At 26.9% G+C, this 22,607-nt stretch overlaps 2 protein-coding genes across 2 annotated transcripts; one reads left to right on the top strand and one right to left on the bottom strand.

Annotated features, from left to right (window-relative positions):
- Positions 1-561: 561 nt before the first annotated feature.
- Positions 562-1,980, bottom strand: HO173_012927 (uncharacterized protein; the record flags this gene model as incomplete). The annotated part of the gene is made up of 1 exon (XM_037314757.1): positions 562-1,980. The coding sequence occupies one exon, from the start codon at positions 1,978-1,980 to the stop codon at positions 562-564; it is 1,419 nt and encodes a 472-aa protein (XP_037158353.1).
- An 11,306-nt stretch (positions 1,981-13,286) lies between these two features.
- On the top strand, positions 13,287-14,969 carry HO173_012926 (uncharacterized protein; the record flags this gene model as incomplete). Its single annotated transcript, XM_037314756.1, has 1 exon — positions 13,287-14,969. The coding sequence occupies one exon, from the start codon at positions 13,287-13,289 to the stop codon at positions 14,967-14,969; it is 1,683 nt and encodes a 560-aa protein (XP_037158352.1).
- Between the last annotated feature and the right edge of the window lie 7,638 nt (positions 14,970-22,607).

Below are 22,607 nucleotides of genomic sequence, written 5' to 3'. Positions count from 1 at the left end.
TACAGGCCATTTACGGTACACTACGCCCCCAAATCAGGTATTATCCCCTTACGGGGGTATTTTCTGATCCACCAATCTAACAAGAGCGTCTCTCCGAGCTCTCTGATTGGCGACAGCGAGCTTAGTAAGGCCATGGACTAGCGCCTCGGCCCATACATACGATACCAGAGTGTTATAAGGCCCCTTTACATATAAAATACGGTTCTAAACGATGATCAGATGGACGCTTCGGCTATATGGTAGTATCTTATATGCCAGTTAATTCGGTACGTGCTCAGTTGCAAATATACTGTCGAGCTAGCACCTCAGAATATATAAGAAGTAACAGTGTAGAGCCAGTGAAGTCGTCTGACAATCAGTCTGGAAGCACCAAAAAACTCGCCAGCTCGTAGTCACTCAATCATGTTTCATCATAACACAAGTAATGGACCAGGTCGATGCTATAGGGGAGAGAGGGAAAAAGAAAGAAAGATCCAGAATGACATGGAGACCGTGTTTACTGGCTTGCCCAGCCTATAAATGCAATTGTGTGAAATCGCTCCCACATTGCGACAAACAATCCTATGACGCCGCTGCAACAGTTTTCATTCGTCCGGGTAATTTTGTGTCCTCTTTAATCTTCGCCGCCATGTAGATACCTTCTGGAATGAATTCGCTCCAGTATTCTTCCCTCCCTTGATGAATACAAGTAGTCTTCCATTCCGCGCTTAGAAAATTTCCTGATGTCATTTCCTCTGCTGAAAATCGTTCTGCCTCGTTCATTGCTTTTCGCGTTGCTTCTTCCCACCTACTGCGGCTAGGACCCGATTGTAGGATCGGGTCAATCCATTTCATGGCTCCTTCATAGAGATTCGTCCGGTCGTCTTGCTGTGTGTCTGCATCCCGGTAGATCGTGTCTGGGTTGAGCGCCATTATGGTGTTGAGCAAGGCTCTTCGCGAGCTGAGCTGAGTCTGATATCGCTCCAGCTGGATATGCGCGCAGGTTTTCATCCAGTCTTTTGCTTCAAGTCGTGGGGGAACCAAGTAAGCATGCGAAAAGATGCAAAATGCGATCCAAAAGGAAATAAAATATGCGTTCCAGTCTTTTGTCGACGCTGCCCCGAGTGCGAGGGCCCACTGACCCAGAATCGAGATCCTGAGGAACTTCCGTAGAAGACCAAAATACCCCCCAGGCATCTTTGGCCCTCGGAGTTCTAGTGCCCGATTGAGCAGCGAATTAACAATGGTGCTTTCTCCGTAGAAGACGATCCAATTCGTTGCGTTCAGGTGCTCGGCCGTGACAATCAAGCGATTATAAGGGCTGTTGTGCTCTATGAGTAGTCCCCTGGGTCTGCTTCCGTGGATTAAAAGGACGACACTACCAGTTAATGGGACAATCACGAGGAAAGCAAGTGCCAGGTAACACTGTAAAATGCAGCTCATGATGATTGTGCCAAGCAACGCAATCCATCCAAATACAGATACCGCCAAGTAACCGCGCGAATACATCCACCAAGGATCCAAGAAGAGGTGGTATAACCAGAACTCTGATGGTTCACGCGGCTTTTGTCCTTCCAGGCGGCAAACGTGGACAATCTCGAGGTTCTGAACTCTCAAATTCTTTCCAGCCATGTTTTTGTGGCTATTCTCGATAGTGCGAGGTCTTTTTGAGGAGAGGCAGAGGCGAATAGTCTCAGGGCTAATGACCGTATATTGATCTCCAAAGCGGCCGTCTAACCCAATCCAGCCCACGCTGCTGCCAAAAGCATCCAGACAGCAGCTTTGTTGCAGATGGTTGTTGGATAGTAGAAGGCGGCTGCCAGCCGGCGTTACCGGCCAGCTCCATAGTGGCACGGCACCGGAGAGCTCGAGGATATGGAGCTTCTGTGGTACGTCGATGAACTCAATCAGAGCAGACAAGGGAAGGATGCCCGCCAGCTCTCGAACCCAGGAAGTTCTTTCGAGGATAGCGGCGAGCCCTGAAACAGCTGCTTTAAACATGATGAACAAAGTCTATCGGGATTACAGGATACAAAGCGGAGGAAGATGCAGATGGTACGATAGATGGATGGTGGGCTTATAGCTCGGCCGAGGTGAGAACAAGTTCGGACGGGTTAAGTATATTCTGAACAGGTGTAACTCGCAGAGGTATACGTTTAGTTTTAAGTTCACTATTTTAGTACCTACGTGTCACGGTGTAAAGCCTCCGGAGCTTCCATGAGATTCTAGCCTAGCCGAGTATTAGCCGACAGTCACTTAAGGGCTATCGTACTATCTATTCTTCTTATCTTCTTATCTTTTATCTTATATCTAGTTAAGATTAAGTATATATAATATATTAAGTTTTATTTCTTAATATTATAAAAGATTTAATTATCGATTTAATACTTCTATATATTAAAAAATCTTATTTTAAAGAATATTAAAATTCTTTCTTTAGATTTTAAAATCTTTATAAAATTTCTATATATTAAAAGTCTTAGTCTTGATAATATAGTTAAAGATATTCTTATTTAGATATTATACGATAGAGCTAAGTAATATATTAGAAATATACTCGTAATATTATCTCTCTCTCTTAAATAGCTATAATCTCTATAATTAAAAAATCGAAGATATACGTTTATTAATTATAAGATATAATATACGTATACTCTCTTTTAATATATATATCTCTATTAAATTTAATTAGCTTTCGCGCGATTACTAGTAATATAAGATATAAATCTTATATATAACTTTTTAAGAAATATTACTAAGACTTTTAATAATAGTAAGATAAGTTTTTTTAAATCTCTTTTAATAAAGTTTAAAAGATTAAATAATTTTAAATTATTAGATAATAAGATTATTATAAAGACGTAGTTTGTTAGTACTTAGCTAGTAAATATAAACTATAAAAGACGTAGAGTTATTATAAAATTTAATAGTATATTTAATAATAGAATTAATCTCTAAGAAATATTAAAACTTCGAGATATATAAAGTAGACTTATATTCGCTAAGCCCTTAAATATATAAGATATATTATTAAAATTAAACTCTAAAAGAAACTCTAATATAAAATATATAATATCGACGCCTTAATATAAGTAGTACTAAGATCTATAATAGTATTAAATCTAATAATTATCTTCTCTTCTTAGCTCTAATTTCTAAACGTCTAAATAAATAAAATATTTATTAAAAAATCTTTAAATCTATTAAGAAAATAAGGGAAAAGAGTTAATCTATTACGATATCGTTTTAATAAGATAATAGAATTAATTATTATATATCGTAAACGCGTTATTAATATATTATATAATAATATTAATATTATCTTTAAGAATAATATCGCTTTTATAATATTAATTAATAATAATCTATAGTAAATTAATACGCTTAATATTAATATTTTTATAGCGCTAATTAATAGCTTCTATAGCGAATAAATATTTAATTTAGAAATTTATAATAAAATACTAAAATATTAATAAGTAAAAGAAGATAAAAGAGTTTTTTTATAGATTATATTATTTTTATAATATATTACGCTAATAGCGAAGTAACGTAGTAAACGATCTTTATTATAAGTATTTAAAGAAAGTAATTAATAGAGCGACGCGTTCGCGATAACGCTTTTAATTATTAATTAATAATAATAATAAAATAATAATAATAGTTAGATAACGCGATCTTATAGATAATAGCGAAACGCGTTATTAATATCTATATTATTAAATATTACTCGCTAATATTAGCGCTATAAAAAAAATAAACAAATCTTTTTAAATTATTTATTTTTATTCTTTATAACTTCTAATATCTCTCTTATAAGTACTTATTTTAATACTATAATATTAATATTAATACTAATATAAATATAGTATATCTCATTATACTAATAATCTACCTCTCTTTATTATAAATATCTTATTATTATTAATTATATTAATACGTAAATTAATAATTTTATAATATTCTTTTTTAATAATAATAATAACTTTAATAGTAAGTATATAATCGCTTTATAGACGCGATTACTAATTCTTAATTATTCTTATTATTATTACTTTATATATATAATTATTAATAAGTTCTAATATTTAATTTATTATATAAAACTTACTTTTATTAAAATAACGATTTATATATTTAAAATAAATCTTTTCTCTATAATAATTATAAGATCGAAAAATATAATATTAGCCGCTATATTAAAATCCTTTTATATCTTTAAAACAAATAAGTAAATTAATATAATATTATTATCGCGCTAGATAGTTTTAATAAATATTTTATTAACGAATTAAGTTTAATAAGAAGATTATTTAATAATATAAATTATAAAGATATATAATAATAATAGCTTTAATTGCTTTTATTATAATTATAAATTTTTTATATTAATTTATAATAATAAATAAGTATATAGCGAAGTTATAGAAAATAAATAAGTTATTAAAGAAAGAGTTTAAGAGTCTTTATTAATATATAGCGAATATTAATAAATATTAACTTAAAGACTATATTTTAACTATCTTTTTATTAGAGAATTAGATTAATAAATTTAATTTATAATCTAATATTAAAATAGCGAAGAATATTTAAATAATAATCTTTTTTTAATAATAGCGCTAATATAAGATTCTTAGATAATTCTTTAATAATTACTCTAAATAAAAATATATTTATATTAATAGTATATACTTTAATATAATAAACTTTCTTTATAATAGAATTTAATAAATAATTAAATAATATAATTATTTAATTAACTTATATTTTAATTACTCTACGTAACGAAGCGAGATAAGACGAAGTTTTAGATATCTAATATTATCTCGCTTCGAGTCGAGGTTTTAACGAAGTAGGGTCGGGTCGAGATAGAGTTTTTCTATCGGAGTAACGGGGATACCCCGTTATCTCGTTAAGCCTATTAATTAGATTAGCTCGAGACTATTATTTTTATAATATTCTCGTTATATCTTTATAAATATATATTCTAAGTATCTTTCTAAGTACTTATATCTTATACTCTAATTTAAACTACGATATCGTATTCTATACTCTATTTCATTCTATTTTTAATATATTTTATTAAAATTCAGAGGAGTCGCTTAGGGATATTTAAAGTTTATCGAGTCAACGGAGTATACTTCGAAACCCCGCTCCGAGTTGAGGCGAGGTCGAGGTTTTAAGGAAACTTAAAACCCCGACCCGAAACCTTACCGCGACCTCGACTCCACTCGAAACTTCATTAAAGTTTCTCGCTTTATTACGTAGCGTTATTTTAATAGTAATAAATATAAAGAAGTATATATATAATATGAGTAATATCTAGAAATATATCTAATTTAATCGATATTTATATCTTATTTTATCGTCTTTACTTACTTACTATTAACTTATATAATTTAATAAAAATTTTAATAATAAAAGACTTATTATTATTTATTATTTATTATTTATTATTTATTATTTATCTATTTATAAATTTAAATTAACTTATTAATATTAATAAATTTATTATTTAATAATTAATAATTATACTCTTTATCTTAATTTATTTATTTAAATTTATATTAAATATCTTTTTTATATTTAATCTTATTAATAATTTCTTAAATTTTCTAAAGTTTATTATTATTAATAAGCTTAAAAGCTTATATAAAAATATTCGCTATATTATTATAATCGCGATTATAATAAAATTTAAATAATAATATATAAAAAATATTATAAATTCTATATATTAAGAATAAAGTAGATAATATATTTACGCTTCTATCTTATCTATAATTTAAAATAATTTTATAATTTTATAAAATAAGTTCTTATTTAGATATTTTTACTTTAGATTCTTAATCGCTAATATTACTAAATTATTTATCTTATAATTTTAAAATTAATATATTTTATTATAATACTTAAATTAAATTATAATAGCGCTATAAAAATACTTTACTATCTTATTTCTTAATATTTATAACTTCTTTATTCTATTATTTATAGCGAATATCTCTCTTTTAATAAATTTTAGAATAATATTTATATATTAGAAGAAATAATATTTATATATTAGAAGAAATAATATTATTTCAATAGAGAAATACTAGTTATTTATATAAGCGAACTTTATTATTAATAATTATTTTATATAAATATTTTACTTAGTATTAGTAAATATATATAAAAAATAATTTAGTATCTAAATTTATCGCTTAATCTATTTATCGATTTATAAATAAAAGATAATTTCAAATATTACTTAATTTTAGAATAAAGATAAATAATAAATTAAAAGCTATTAAGAAATATAGAGCTTCTATTATTAGCAATATTATTTAATATATTATAGCTATATATTATTTTAAAATAAAATACTTTTACTAGCTAAGCGATATCGATTATAATAAATATAAAAATATATCTTATTATTTTTATAAATCGATTTATTATAATTACTGGCCGGAAAGGTATAATATAATATGGGATATTAATCTACCATATCATACTCTAATATAATATGGGTTATTAAGATTTGCATAATCCCATATCTGATATGATATGGGATCTTGACGGGATATCCCACGGTATGATATATCTGTGGGATTATATCATGGTATGGGATATGTATGGGATATCTCGACTGAGATTTCTATATTTAGAAGTATAAGTAGCTATTCTAGTTATTATTCTAGTCAACCATAACTACTACTATTATAGCTACCACTATCATAGCTACTACTATCATGGCCACCACTATCATACCTGTCACTATCATAGGTTAGGGTTAGATAGGTAGCTATGATAGGGGTAGCCATGGTAGGGGGTAGCCATGATAGGTAGCTATGGTAGTGGCAGCCATGGTAGGTAGCTATAGTAGTAATAGCCATGGTAGGTAGTCATGGTAGTGGCAGTTATGGTAGTGGCAGCCATGGTAGTGGTAGTCATAATAGTGGCAGCTATAATAGTGGCAGTTATAAGAGTGGTAGCTATGATAGTAGTAGCCATCGTTGGCCAGAATGATAACTAGAATAGCTACTTATACTTCTAAATATAGAAATCTTAACCGGGATATCCCATACATATATCATATCATGGTATGATCCCACAGATATATCATACCGTGGGATATCCCGCTAAGATCCCGAATTCATATTAGAAAAATGAAATAATATTCGACTCTATTTATATCATACCCGGGTATAATATAATATTACTTGATATAAAATATTTCATAGAATATATCATATCTTTTCGGTTAGTAATTATAATTAGAATATTATTATAAATAATATTCTTATATTAGTATATATAATAGAATAAGATAAGGCTAAACTAGAAAATCTTAAATTTATATATATAGCTAATTATTAATTTAAGATTATTACGTCTTTTAATTAAATTAATTAAATTAGTACTATTCAATTATTTAAAACTATCTAATCTTTTAAACTTTATTAGAAGAGATCTAGAAAGACTTACTTTACTATTATTAAGAGTCTCGATAATATTCCCTAGAAAGCTATACGGCTAGCGGCCGCGCGAAAGCTAATCGAATTTTAATGCGGGGGGAAATAAGTATATATATATTAAAAGAAAGTATATATATATTAAAAGGGGGTATATATATATTAAAAGAAGATATACGTATATTATATCTTTATTTAATAAGAAGATATAAAAGAATAAATAGATTAACTTAGTTAATCTAATTAAAGAGCGTAGCGAACTTAAATTTATAATTAGCTATATATATAAATTTAAGATTTTTAAATTTAACTCTATCTTATTCTTTTATATATATTAATAAGAATTAGATTTTAAAGATTATAAATTCTAATAGATTGCAAATTCTAGTAAATACGAGTATCTATATTGAATTTATCGGATTTAAGATCGTATAAATCGTAAAATTAATAAAAATTAAATAAATTAATATAAAAAAATTATAATAGATAAAAAAATTAATTTCTTATTAATTAAATCTAAGTTAATTTAAAATTAATTAACTTTTTAGAAACTTATTATTAATATAACTTTCTCTTTTTCTATTAAAGTTTTTTAATTATTTTTTAAAACTATAAAGCGTAATTTACGCTTTTAAATAAAAGTAATTTTTTTAAATTTAGTCTTATAATTATTTAAAGAGAAGAAATTTAAATATTACTTATTAAAAACTTATTTACTTTATTTAGAATATCTTTTAATATAAATTTAAATAATTAAGTAATAATAATTAAATATATTTTAAAACTATTTCGCTTTATTCTACGCTATATAAAAAGAAAAAGAAAGCGAGATTTTAGATATCTAATACTATTTCGCTTTAGAGCGAGATTTTAACGAAGTAAGATAAGATTAAAATAAGATTTTTTTATCGATATAACGAAGTATTTCTATTATTTTCGTTAAGTCTATTAATTAGATTAGCTTAAAATTATTATTTTTATAAAATTTATTAATTAAATTTAATTAAATTTATTATTTTATAATATTTCTATAATATTCTTTTAAATATAATTTTATATATCTTTTAAGTATCTTATTAAGTATCTATATCTTATACTCTAATTTAAATTATAATATTATATTCTATATTCTATTTAGAGATATTTAAAATTTATTAAATTTATTAAAATAAATTTTAAAATTATAATTCTAGATTAAGATAAAATCGAGATTTTAAAAAAACTTAAAATCTTAATTTAAAATCTTATCTCTATCTTAACCTCTTTTTAAAATCTTATTAAGATTTTTTATCTTATTATATAGCGTATTTTATTCTTAATTTAAATATATTAATCTCTCTCGCTAAAAAATTATAAAATTAATTAAAATTCTATAAATTTTAAAAATAAAAATGAAAATAATTAATTTAAATTAACTTTTTATTAATTAAATCTAAATTAATTTAAAGTTAATTAAATTTTTAAAAAACTTATTATTAATATAAATTTTCTTTTTTCTATTAAAATATTTTAATTTTCTTTTTAATTTTTAATTTATAATTTATATTTTTAAGTAATAAAAAAGTAAGCTTTTTAATTAGCGCTTATAAAGTCTTTAATTAAAGCGAAATCGATTTAAAAACTATACGTTTAAAAGCTAATTAAATCTAAATCTATTTAAATAAAATTTAAAACTCGAAAAAACGATTTAGCTAATTAATATTTAATACTATATTATTAAAAGTAAATAATATTTAAAGAAATATATAGCTTATCGCTTTTTCTATATTCTTCCTTTTTAATATTTTTTCTATTAATAATTACGAAGTATAATTATCTATTTATTCTTTAATTCTTTTTTAATTATTCTAGAATTCTATTATTATTAAAATCTCGATCTTATAAAAAAAAGCTAAATATCTAATTAACTAATTCTCTCTTCGCTATTTTATTAATTCTTTTATTCTATAACGAGTAAATCTATAAAATAAATTTATAATTTTTTTTTAAATTTAAGCTATCGAGTAAATTTAATAAGCGATTCTTAATAAATAATATTTAAATATCTTATTTTTAGAGAATTATAAGATTACATTTTAAGATTTTTTTATATTTAGAAAGTATAAACTGCGGTCTATATATTAGTAGTAGCCTTTACGAAGGCTCTACGATAGCCCTATAAAGCCCTATAGAGGCTCTGCGAGTAGATATTTAGATTCAAATAGAGGTATCTAACTATCAAGCGCAGACACTCTCGAAATCAGCTTTTTAGCTGAGTTACTAACACTATAATTTGAAAAAAAGATTATTAATAATACGAAGATTAGAAATAGAACGTACATCAAGTACGTTTGAAGGGATTTCGAAAAAATACGAATACGAAATATCAGCACCCGAACGTACATCAAGTACGTTTGAAGAGATTTCGAAAAAATACGAATACGAAATATCAGCACCCGAACGTACATCAAGTACGTTTGAAGAGATTTCGAAAAAATACGAATACGAAATATCAGTACCCGAACGTACATCAAGTACGTTTGAAGAGATTTCGAAAAAATACGAATACGAAATATTAGTACCCGAACGTACATTAAGTACGTTTGAAGAGATTTCGAAAAAATACGAATACGAAATATTAGAACTAGAACGTACATTAAGTATATTTAAAGAGATTTCGAAAAAAGAAAATTATTAATAATACGAATATTAGAATTAGAACGTATATTAAGTAGATTTAAAGAGATTTCGAAAAAAAAGTTCTATAATTATTAAAGTGTAAGGAATTTAAATATCGCTTACTAAAGTTCGCTTATTAAAGATTACTTATCTATTTACTCGATACTTCTAATTAAAAAAAAATATAAATTTAATTTATAAGTCTTTACTCGTTCTTTTATTAGTATATATAAAAGAATAAGATAGAGCTAAGCTTAAAAATCTTGAATTTATATATATAGTTAATTATTAATTTAAGTTCTATACGCTTTTTAATTAGATCGGCTAAGTTAGCCCGATAGCCCTTCCGCGTCTTTCTTATTAAAAATTTATATATAGAAGTTTTACACTTTAAAGTACTCAGCTTACGATATATATAGTTACTTTATAATTCCTTAAATTATAAAACTCGCTTTACGCTTTCTAACGCTATAAAAATAATAAAGTTTAATCTACTATTAGTAAATTAAATAAATATTTAAATATAATAATTATAATAGTTATATTAGACGCGTTCGAGATCGAATAATAATAATCCTTCCACCTATTTATATAACTATTCTTCTTTTATTATTCTATTAATTCTATTAATTTTATTAATATAAATATAATCGTTCTCGATACCCCTCGCGGAAAGGTTACTTAACGTCTTAGATATATATACTCCTTTTATCCGCCTCTTAAAGCCTCTACTAACGCCTCTAGATCATCTCTCGGCGAATCCGCTACTGCTGATAATCGCTACCTACTAACTTACTACTTATAAACGCGTTAGAAGACCCTTAAAAAGAGTCTAAACGAATACGTTCTCCCCTATATACTCCTCTTAAGTTAGCGATAGATGAGTTAAACTAATATTTAAATATTATAATTATACTAAACGCGTTCGATTTAAGTATATATACTCTCTTTATTCGCCTCTTAGAGCTTCTACTAACGTCTCTAGACTATCTCTTAACGAATTTATTATTACTAGTAATTGAGGTCGTAAGTAAGCTTAATAGCTATCTACTACTACTTATAAACGAATTAGAAAACTCTTAAAAAGAGTCTAAACGAATATATTCTTCTCTATATACTTCTCTTAAGTTAGCGATAGATAAATTAAATTAATATTTAAATATTATAGTTATATTAAACGCGTTCGAGATTAAATAATAATTCTTTCATCTATTTATATAACTATTCTTCTTCTATTATTCTATTAATTCTATTAATTTCATTAATATAAATATATTTACCCTCGATACCCTCGCACTTAGTTAAATAAGAGAAGAATCTATAATAGGCGAATACGGAGAATACTATAAAGAATATTACGGAGATAGTTATTAGTAGTAATAATATAATAGATCTACTCTCTACGATCTTATATTAATCTATTTAGCTAGTATAAGAGAAATTAATATAATAGACGAATACGGAGAATACTACGAAGAATATTACGAAGATAGTTATTAGCAGTAGTAATATAATAGACTTACTCTTTATAATCTTATATTAATCTACTTAGCTAGTATAAGAGAAGTTAATATAGTAAGCGAATACGGAGAATATTGCGGAGAATATTGCGGAGATAGTTATTAGCAGCAGTGATATAATAGGCCTACTCTCTATGGTCTTATATTAATCTACTTACTTAGTGTAAGAGAAGTCAATATAGTAGGCGAATGCGGAGAATATTGCGGAGAAACTAAGCGGCAACAAGGCTCTCAGCATTAAGAACACGGCTTAGCTCTCCAGGATCCCACGTTATATGCTCTCCACGGTTCCACATCAAATCATTACTCAGCAAGCGGAGAACACCACTACAACTTAGCCTGTCATCCCCACTACATTAAGAAGTAAGAGGAGGAACTATAATAGGCAAATGCGGAGAACACTGCGGAGAAACCAAGCGGCAATAAGGCCCCCAGCACCAAGAACACGGCTTAGCTCTCCAAGATCCCACGTTATATACTCTCCACGGTTCCACATCAAATCATCACTTAGTAAGCGGAGAATACTACTATAACTTAGCCTATTATTCCCACTATATTAAGAAGTAAGAGGAGGAACTATAATAGATAAATGCGGAGAATACTACGGAGAACACTATGGAGAATACTGCGGAGAAATCAAGCGGCAATAAGGCCCTCAGCACTAAGAACACAGCTCAGCTCTTCAAGATCCCACGTTATATACTCTTCACGGTTTCATATTAAATCATTACTCAGTAAGCGAAGAACACTACTATAATTTAGCCTATCATCTCTACTATATTAAGGAGTAAGAGAAGGAACTATAATAGGTAAATGCGGAGAATACTACGGAGAAATCAAGCGGTAATAAGGCTACCATCGTTAAGAACACGGCTTAGCTCTTCAAGATCCCACGTTATATGCTCTCCACGGTTTCACATTAAATCATCACTCCGGAACGATGTATATTTAAATGAATTGAAACCGTCCGATGTCTACAGCTATTTTATTATTCGAAAAATTTTACTGCGGTAGAAGATATTGTGGGATTCACACCACTAATTAGCACGTTGTCTCTATTTCTTTTCGATATTTCGATACTTCTTACTATAAGAATATAACCTTTCTCTATTTTTTATAGGCAATTATTATACCTTCCTAATTAGGCCTTAGCGCGCCTCTCTTCGTATATATATATCTATATACTATATAGATTAAATTAATTTTATAATAATGAAAGTAGATTAAAAACGTATAGTAAGCGATTAGAGTTCGATTTAACTTAGGGCTAGAGCTAAAATTCGATTTAACTTAGAAAAATCCAACTTCATAAATTTAATTTATAGGCCTTTACTGTTCTTTTATATATATTAATATACTAATAAGAATTAGATTTTAAAGATTACAAATTCTAGTAGATTGTAAATCCTAGTGAATACGAGTATCTATATCGAATTTATCGGATTTAAGATCGTGCAAATAGGGGTAACGTGTAAATGAGGGTGGAAACGAGTAGATACGATTAGCAGAGTGATTTAGTTTCCGCCAAGGAGAGATATCGTCCTTGGCAACTATTGGCGACAACTGCCAAGGAGAAACCTTCACCTTGGCAACAATTGCCCACTCACTCAACCAGAGGAATCCGCCCATCGTTACTTCGTTTCATGTTTCTTGCAACCGCCTTTCCATTATGGATGTGACTGACGGCAAAGCGAGAAAACGGTCCAATCAACATACCGCCACTTCGCATTGCCCGCAGTGTGGTGTAGGCCGCAACGAATTCCACAAATCCAACAGACCAGGTCAAGGCCTATTCTCTAAACACTGCAGTCTTTGCCTAGGCAATGACCTAACCGGCAAACCTCGACATTTTGGGGAGTGCCTCATTTGCCATAAAGACGTCTCTCAAAGTTCATCCGAGGCAGTGTATAAACACTATCAAGAGAAGCACAACCAACTTCTCACTCAAGATCGGACCATTCACCACCTCCACCGCGAAGTATGTCCTGAAGACTATCCCGACCTAGACTTCAATCAGCATTACGGCCTACTGCTCACGCGTCAAAATTGCTTTCGAGATAAGATCAATAAGCCACTCACGGAGTATTGGCGCACGTTCGTTGGGACTCCAACCCTGATCTATAACGAGCTGCGCGACATTCGCGACCATTACCGCGAGGCCTTCTCCAACTTCTTTGGCGCAGACCCCATCACTTTGCACGGCCATGTCAGTGACGCAGCCAATCCTCTTCTCATAACAAGCCTGATCCAACATCTGAAGAACAACATCTCTCCGGAAGACTCGGAGAAGTCGGCGTATGACGCTTTCAAGCTCAGAAAGGAACAAACCCGGAGTCCCAACCTTGCAATCATGGAAGGTTCCTATGGCACGGGCTTTGGGCCGTTGGCATACAATGCGCCATGCCCCTGGTCATCCACTGTAGCGTGTGGCACAAAGCCAGTTGTGGTTCGTATGGGCTCCGGAGAGATCGACCAGCAGGTCAAACGCGCCAAAGCCAAGCACTGTGTTGCATTGCTTGTCGAAATTGTTCGAGCAAGGGACGGGTGCGTCATGACCGCAGAGCAATGGGAGATGACCGTGCAAGCGTGTCGGAAGCATCGTATGATCCTTATAGTCGATGAGGCTATGACCGCCATCAGATGCGGTGCCCCGTTTGCGCATCAATTACCCGAATACGAACGACACGGACGCCCAGACTTCATATTATTTGGCAAAGGCATTCGCACGAACGGCATTGCGATTGATTGGAAAGGCGTCAACGTCGGCATATTGAGAAAAATCACTGCGGAAGAGCAAGTCGACGTGGTAGTCATGTGGCAGAAGCGTTTTACAGAAATAGCGCCTCCGGAAATCCTACTTCAATCTTGGGGTATCATTGCTTTGGCGCAACAGCAAGACTGGCCTCAACGTTCGATTCGTATCGGCCAAACGTTACGCACAATCCTCATGAGCTTTGGCTTAAAAGCGACATCGATCTGGGGACTTCACAGCCTTATCTGGTTACGTCGTGGCGAAAGTGCTGTAGATGATTCAGCGGTGATGTCCGCGAATGCAGGACCGCATTACACGCGCTGGCTTCCGGTAATGGATACCGTAATGATGTCGGAGGAAGAAATGAGGAATAAAGTCTTTGGTCTGGGTAGTCTGACCCATCGGAGGCAAGTCGTGGAATATTTCCTCAACAAGGGTTGGTGGCTAGGGTACTGCTCTAGGTGTGGAGACACGATGGAGACGGGGGAAGATAGAGAAGGGGTGAGAGATAGATGCATGGTTTGTTTCGCAAGACCCTGTGAAGTGTGCGAGTCAGGTCCTCATAAATGTTTCGCGGTCGGAGTGGAAAGGCGAGGTTAGTTATGTATCATGGCAAGATAACGAAAAGACTTTTCGCCACAGCTTGACTGGGGGCTAGTGAGGGCACAGCACACTTATGGCAGGATAGCCGAGATTGCCATGTTGGAAGAGCCTTGAATAGGCCGTGTCCCCCCGTTTCTTGCTCCTCATTCTTGTTCCTCTCGTCGCAAGAAGAGATTTTTTTGGACTTTTCTCCTTCCTGACATCAGACGAAAGCAATTTCTTATTTGGAAAACAGATTATTTTTCTACTTATACTATTGCTATTCAGCCACTATTAATAGCCCTTAAGCGTTCTCGTAAGTCTATCGTAAAAGCCATAGCTATATATTAAGCTATCGCTACTAGATTATCACCTTTATAAAAATCATCTATTAAATTTATAAGAGAGCCCTCTAATGAATTCTTACTCTTCTCTATTCTTACTATATCTTTTATTCGCTAGTTAAATTCTTTAATAGAATTACTTACCTTATTAAACTTAATCTCTAATTTTTATATCGCTTAATTATAATTAATTTATTAGAAACTTAAATGGGAATAAATCGATGAAAATAGTATACTTTAAGATCGAGATAAATTTATATATATATAGAATAAGGTTAATGAGATCTATACTCGTCGCTAGTCGATTATCTTTATTATATATTAATCTATACTCTAAGCTTCTATATTATTAATCTATTAGTTATTTCTCTTTACTCTATCTCTTTAATTATTATCTATATCTCTCTAGACTCTATAATTAACTTTAATTCTACTATAGTAGAGAACGCTAATACTATCTAAGACGAAAGTAATATTATATTACTTCTTTTTATATTAAGATAATAATTCTATAATAATCTCTCTTCTTCTTTATTTTAAAGTAATAAATTTAAAATATATTAAATAAATCTATTATAAGATATTTAATATTAAATATCTTAATAAGCTATTTAATAGCTTTATTAATCGTATCGCTAACGATAATAAAAAGACTAAGAAACTTAAGAAGCTTCTTCGATACTTCGAGGTTTATAATTAAATTATATATTTCTTTATCTATAAAATAATCGCTTTATCTTTTTAAAAAGTCCTATCGAATTATCGCTACTATATTTCTAATCTATTAACTATCTATATCTTTTAATTAATATACTATTTTTATAAGATCTTCGTCTATAATAGAATTTAGCTTTATTAAGATAATATCTATATATAGCGAATATTCGATAATTACTTAGAAAATCGAGTCTTAAAATAGCGACCTCTATCTATTTAACTAGAAGTTTACTTATTATATAATCTACGCCCGAGTTAGACTTTACCCCAGATATATTATAATATTACTTTTATATCTTCTTATTAAAATATCTAAAACTCTTAATCGTTTTATTATAATCGATTTAATTATAATAAATTCTATAATCCTCGAGACTATCGCTAATTATATTCTTCTATTAACTATATTAATAAAATCTTCGCTAATACTACTTCGCTAGATATAAGACTCTCTTTTATCTCTTAACTATAACTAATATCGAGGGGTTTTAAATTAATAGTCGAGTTATTTTTATATATACTTATCTCGCTAAGTAAGTCTATACTAAAAAGATATAATCTATTAAAGAAAGACGACTAAAAGAAATAACTTAAGAATTATCTCGATTAGATATTCGCTAATATCTTACTTATAATTATCGTCTACGACGTTAAAATAGACTATTAAGATCTTAGTTAATTATTATTAAATAAATTCTATTCTAATATTACTATAATACTCGAAATACTATTTAAAGATCTTTAAAAGTAGAAAGAGAATAATCGTCTAATACGATTAGATATAGAATTCTTAAAATACTTTATTTCGTTTTTATTAGATCTTATCCCGAAGTATAATAACGATTAAAGAAGAATTTATAATCTTTTCTTTTTACGATTATAATTCATTAATTATTATATTTACGAGATTTATAGAGTACTCGAGTATATTATATTAAATAATATTATCGATACTTTACTCGTCTAGAGTAAGAATATAATTATAATTAAGCGAGACCTCGTTAATATATTTAGATATATCTCTATAGTCGAATCGAACTTTTAGCTATTAGATTTCTTTTAAAATAGCTTCTATTATATCGATAGATTCTTATTATTTAACTTATATATCGTATTCTTTATTTTTAATCTATTCGCTAAGGTCCTTTATTAAATACTTATTATTATTCTATTCTAGAGTATCGTTTTCTACTATCTAGATAACTTCTTCGCTATTCTTTCGTCTAACGACGATATAAGTTAATTTAATAATAACTTTAATATTATCTATAATAATTATAATCTAAAGATAAATTATATTAAGAATAAGAAAGGTACTTTTATCGAATTTTTAGAAATTTAATTCGATAGTAAGAAGATAAAGATTAGGCTCTCTTTTAATAAGCTAGAATAAATAAGAAAGTCGATAAAAGCTCTTTTAAATAGGCGGAGTATTTTTTATAACAAGCTTAAGTTAGCGATAAATCTATTATCCTTCTTCGTTAAAGTAATAATTTCTAATAAAACTTTTCTAAGAAGGCTCTACTTTATACTATTTAAAAAATAAGAATATTACTATATTATTATTATAATTATAACGAATCTACGCTAGTAAAATATCTTTCTATCTAGATAAAATAAGATATAACTACTTTATCGTATAGTTATATATTACTACTATTTTATATAAATAAATACTTTTAATAAGTATAAAATAAGAGGGTATATTCTCGAGAATATCGTTATTTATTTTAAACTAGACGATACGTTTAATATATACTTCGCTACTCGCTATTATAAGAAGAATATCTAATTTAAAAAAATACTTATCGTTTTTATAATTATTTATAAATAACTATCTTATTTATATTAATTATATCTTATACTCTACTATAATAATAATATCGTTATTAAGAATATTAATAGTAATTCTATACGCGGGCCGGCTATAGTATCGCTTAGATAAATAGTTATACTATTCGCTCGATACGATATTATTTATAATATAATTTAAATTTCTATTAAGTAGAATACTTTAGTCGACTTATTCTCTCGCTTTAAATTTAATAAAATTACTAATTTATATTTATAGCTAAACGCTTTAAGTCTATATAGAAATTATTAAGTCGCGATTTATCTAAATTATAATATAAGAAGACTTCTCTAAATCGTAATATTGCGAGATATCTCTAGTAAAGTCTAATTAATAAAATTAAAAATAGCTATTAAATAGCGAAGACCTTCTATATTAAATTTTATATCTTATTAAAAACTATTATATTTCTTATTACTATTTAATTACTTATCGATTAAATAGTATATCTAATTAATTATTATATTTAGATTAAATCTATTAAGATCTATCTTATAGACGTTTATTTAGCCTACGTAGATATAGAATTCGAGAATCTCGAGATCTTTTACTATCTACTATTATAGCGAGTAATCGCCGATATTTATAAACTATATAACGAGATCGATATTAAAGAATATCGTCTAATTACGCGAGATTTACTACTTTATATTCTTATTTAATTTAATAAAACTTCTCTAAAGAAAGCTATCTTATATACTTTCTTTTATCTTATTAGTATATATAATAGAATAAGATAAAACTAAGCTTAAAAATCTTAAATTTATATATATAGTTAATTATAAATTCGAGTTCGCTATATCCTTTAATTAAATCGACTAAATAATTCTCTTAACTTTCTTATTAAAAATTTATATATAGAAGTTTTATACTTTAAAGTACTTAGCTTACGATATATATAGTTATTTTATAATTTCTTAAATTATAAAGCTCGCTTTACGCTTTCTAACGCTATAAAAATTATAAAGTTTAATCTACTATTAGTGAATTAAATAGATATTTAAATATAATAGTTATAGTAATTATACTAGACGCGTTCGAGATTAAATAGTTATCCTTTTATCTATTTATATAACTATTATTCTTTTATTAATCTATTAATTCTATTAATTCTATTAATATAAATATAATCGTTTTCGATACCCCTTATCTAAAGGTTACTTAATATTTTAAATATATATATCTCTTTTTTTCGCCTCTTAGAGTCTTTACTAACGCTCTTAAGTTATCTTTTAACGAATTCGCTATTACTAATAATCGAGATTATAAGCGAGTTTAATAGCTATTTACTACTACTTATAAATATATTAAAAGATTCTTAAAAAGAGCTCGAACGAATATATTCTTTTCTATATACTTCTTTTAAGCTAGCGATAAATAAATTAAATTAATATTTAAATATTATAGTTATATTAAACGCGTTCGAGATTAAATAATAATCCTTTTATCTATTTATATAATTATTCTTCTTTTATTATTCTATTAATTCTATTAATTCTACTAATTTCATTAATATAAATATATTTATTCTCGATATCCTCGTACTTAGTTAAATAAGAGAAGAATTTATAATAGACGAATACGAAGAATATTACGAAGAATATTACGAAGAATATTACGAAGATAGTTATTAATAGTAGTAATATAATAGATTTACTCTCTACGATCTTATATTAATCTACTTAATTGATATAAGAGAAGTTAATATAATAAGCGAATACGGAGAATATTACGAAGAAATTAAGCGGTAATAAGATTCTTAGTATTAAAAATACGACTTAGCTCTTTAAGATTCTACGTTATATACTCTTTACGATTTTATATTAAATTATTACTTAGTAAGCGAAGAATACTATTATAATTTAATTTATTATTTCTATTATATTAATATAGTATATTACTATAATAACGTTATAAGAGAAGAATTTATTATAACGATTATAGTTAATTAGGCCTCTATAGAAGAAATATCGAACGATATATATTTAAACGAATTAAAATCGTTCGATATTTTACTTTAATAGCTATTTTATTATTCGAAAGATTTTACTATAATAGAAGATAATGTAGAATTTATATTACTAATTAATATATTATCTTTATTTCTTTTCGATATTTCGATACTTCTTATTATAAGAATATAGTCTTTCTCTATTTTTTATAGATAATTATTATAAATTAATTTTCTATACTTAATATACCTTCCTAATTAGGCCTTAGCGCGTCTTTCTCTATATATATATATTTATATATAGGTTAAAAACGTATAGTAAGCGATTAGAGTTCGATTTAACTTAGAACTAGAGCTAAAATTCGATTTAACTTAAAAAAATCCAACTTCATAAATTTAATTCATGGGCCTTTACTTGTATTTACTATATTTCTTTATATAAGCGAATTTATATAGTTTTAAATTAAATTCGAGAATAGTAACTTCGAATAATAATATATTATAAGACGTTTAGTTACGCTATATAGCCACTATATAAAGCTATTACTATTATTCTTAAAGACGAATCTATTTAAAAGAGAGATTACGCTATTTATTACCGCTATAAATAATAACGCCTATTCTATTTATTCGCTATAAAACTTATTTACTCGCTTTTCTATTAGTAAATTATCGCCGCTATTTAATCTAGATAAAACCTTTATAAGATAATATATTATCGCTATATTACGTAATACTCTATATATATTTAATTACTCGAATTACTACTTAGAATACTTCTTTCGTAGAGAGATCGCTATCTTCGCGAGAGACGTTAATCTAATCGATAATAAGATTTAATTATTTAATCGTTAAAAGTTTAACTTATATCGCTTATATATCGAAATATACTCGATCTATATTCTCGCTATATTATATTATCTTTAACGTTTTTATATAGCTTAGAGTTAATAAATTTTTATTAGATATAAACTATCTATTTTAAAAGTTTTTCTAAAACTAAGCTATATAGTAAATCGCTATCTATATACTACTAAGTCTTAAAATCTAGCTAATTATTATTTAAAATCTATTTATATATATAGTTTTTATAGAATATTACGCGAGATAGTACTAGTCGCTATAGTTTAACTAGAAGCTAATAAGAGTATAGTATATACTTATATAAGCATTTTTTATTTAATATAATAACTTAGAAATATTAATAATAGAGATGTCTTTTAATTTTTTTAAGAACTTCTCTTAAGAAGTCTCTATTAAGATCTTTAATAATAATTCTTTATTAGACTTCTTACTATTAATATTATTTTATTTACTAAATTTATATAATATTATAGCTAGAGAGATAATATTTTTTTTTATATTATCTAAAAGTATAATAGTAAAATATATAGCGTTTTTAATATCTTTATTAAGATTATTATTTTTAAGAATTATATAATATCGATAATAAATATAATTATTATTCTTATTTTTAAATAAATCTCTTACTCGTTAGATAAGATTATTAAATTTAATACTTTATTTCTCTAAGCGATAAATAATACGAAAGTTAAATTCGAAAAGAAACTCTATCTATCTTATTTAGCGAAAATTAAATTATTTAAAAAATAAAAAATATTATAAATTCTTATAGTCTAAAATAATTTTAATAAAATCCTCGATAGAGATACTAGCTAGCTTAAGATATTATTTTTTAAAAACCTATATTATAGCTATAAGTTTCTTATTATAGATATTATAATTATACTCTATATAAGATATCTCTTTTAAAGAGAAATATTATAAATCTAAGTATTTTATCTTTATCTATTTATAATAGAATAATAATTATTATAAAACTAGATATATTTATTTTTAATTAAATCTTTTTATTTAAATTGAAATAAGTAAATATAGAAATAGTAGTAAAAGCTTTCTTAAATATTTTAGAAGTAAATTATTTAGAGTACTCTTAAGTCTATAAGTAAATAAAGTCTTTCTTCTATTAAGTATAAGTAAGATTTATTAGAAATATAACCATTTTAAAATATCTTATAATAAACTTTCTATAGAAATTAATAAATTTTAGAAATATTTATATATCTTTAATATATCTAGATTTCTTCTATTAAGTAATAATCTTAATTTTCTTTATATTTATTTCTACTCTTTTTATTATAATAATTAATTCTAGATATTAAACTCTAATAATATAAAAGTTATATTTATTAATATTACGATAGAGATTAATTTATTAAAATTTCTTTAATATCTTTTCTATATACTAAATATACTTATCTTTAATATTATTATAAATAAGAATATTATCTAAATAGATAATAGAAAATATATTTAAGTATTCGCGTAAAGTATTATTAATAAATATTTAAAAGGTGATAGAGATATTATATAATCTAAAAGATATTACTATATATTCGAATAGACAATTTAAAATAAGAAATATAGTTTTTTATTTATAATTCTTTTTTACTTTAATTTCGTTAAAGATAACTATAATATCGAATTTATTATATATTCTCGCCGCGTATAATTTAATAAGAGTCTTTTTAATTAATAAAAGAGTATTTCGATTAAAGATAGTAAGTATATTAAGAATTCTATAATTCACGTATAGTCTAAGTTCTCTATTAAGTTTCTTTACTATTAGAATAAATACTATATATAAAAAAATACTTAGTCTAATATAGCCTTTTTTTAATATCTTATTAATATATTTTTTTATAATTAATATCTAATCTTTAAAGAGTCTATAAACCCTTTTTAATTATTAAAATTAAACTTATTTTTTA

This window comes from Letharia columbiana, assembly GCF_014066305.1.
Source record: "Letharia columbiana isolate WasteWater2 chromosome Unknown xfSc0000004_s0, whole genome shotgun sequence".
In the NCBI taxonomy this organism is placed as follows: Eukaryota; Fungi; Ascomycota; class Lecanoromycetes; order Lecanorales; family Parmeliaceae; genus Letharia; species Letharia columbiana.
Note: the sequence above shows the minus strand (reverse complement) of the source record. Positions and strands in the feature narration are given on the sequence as shown.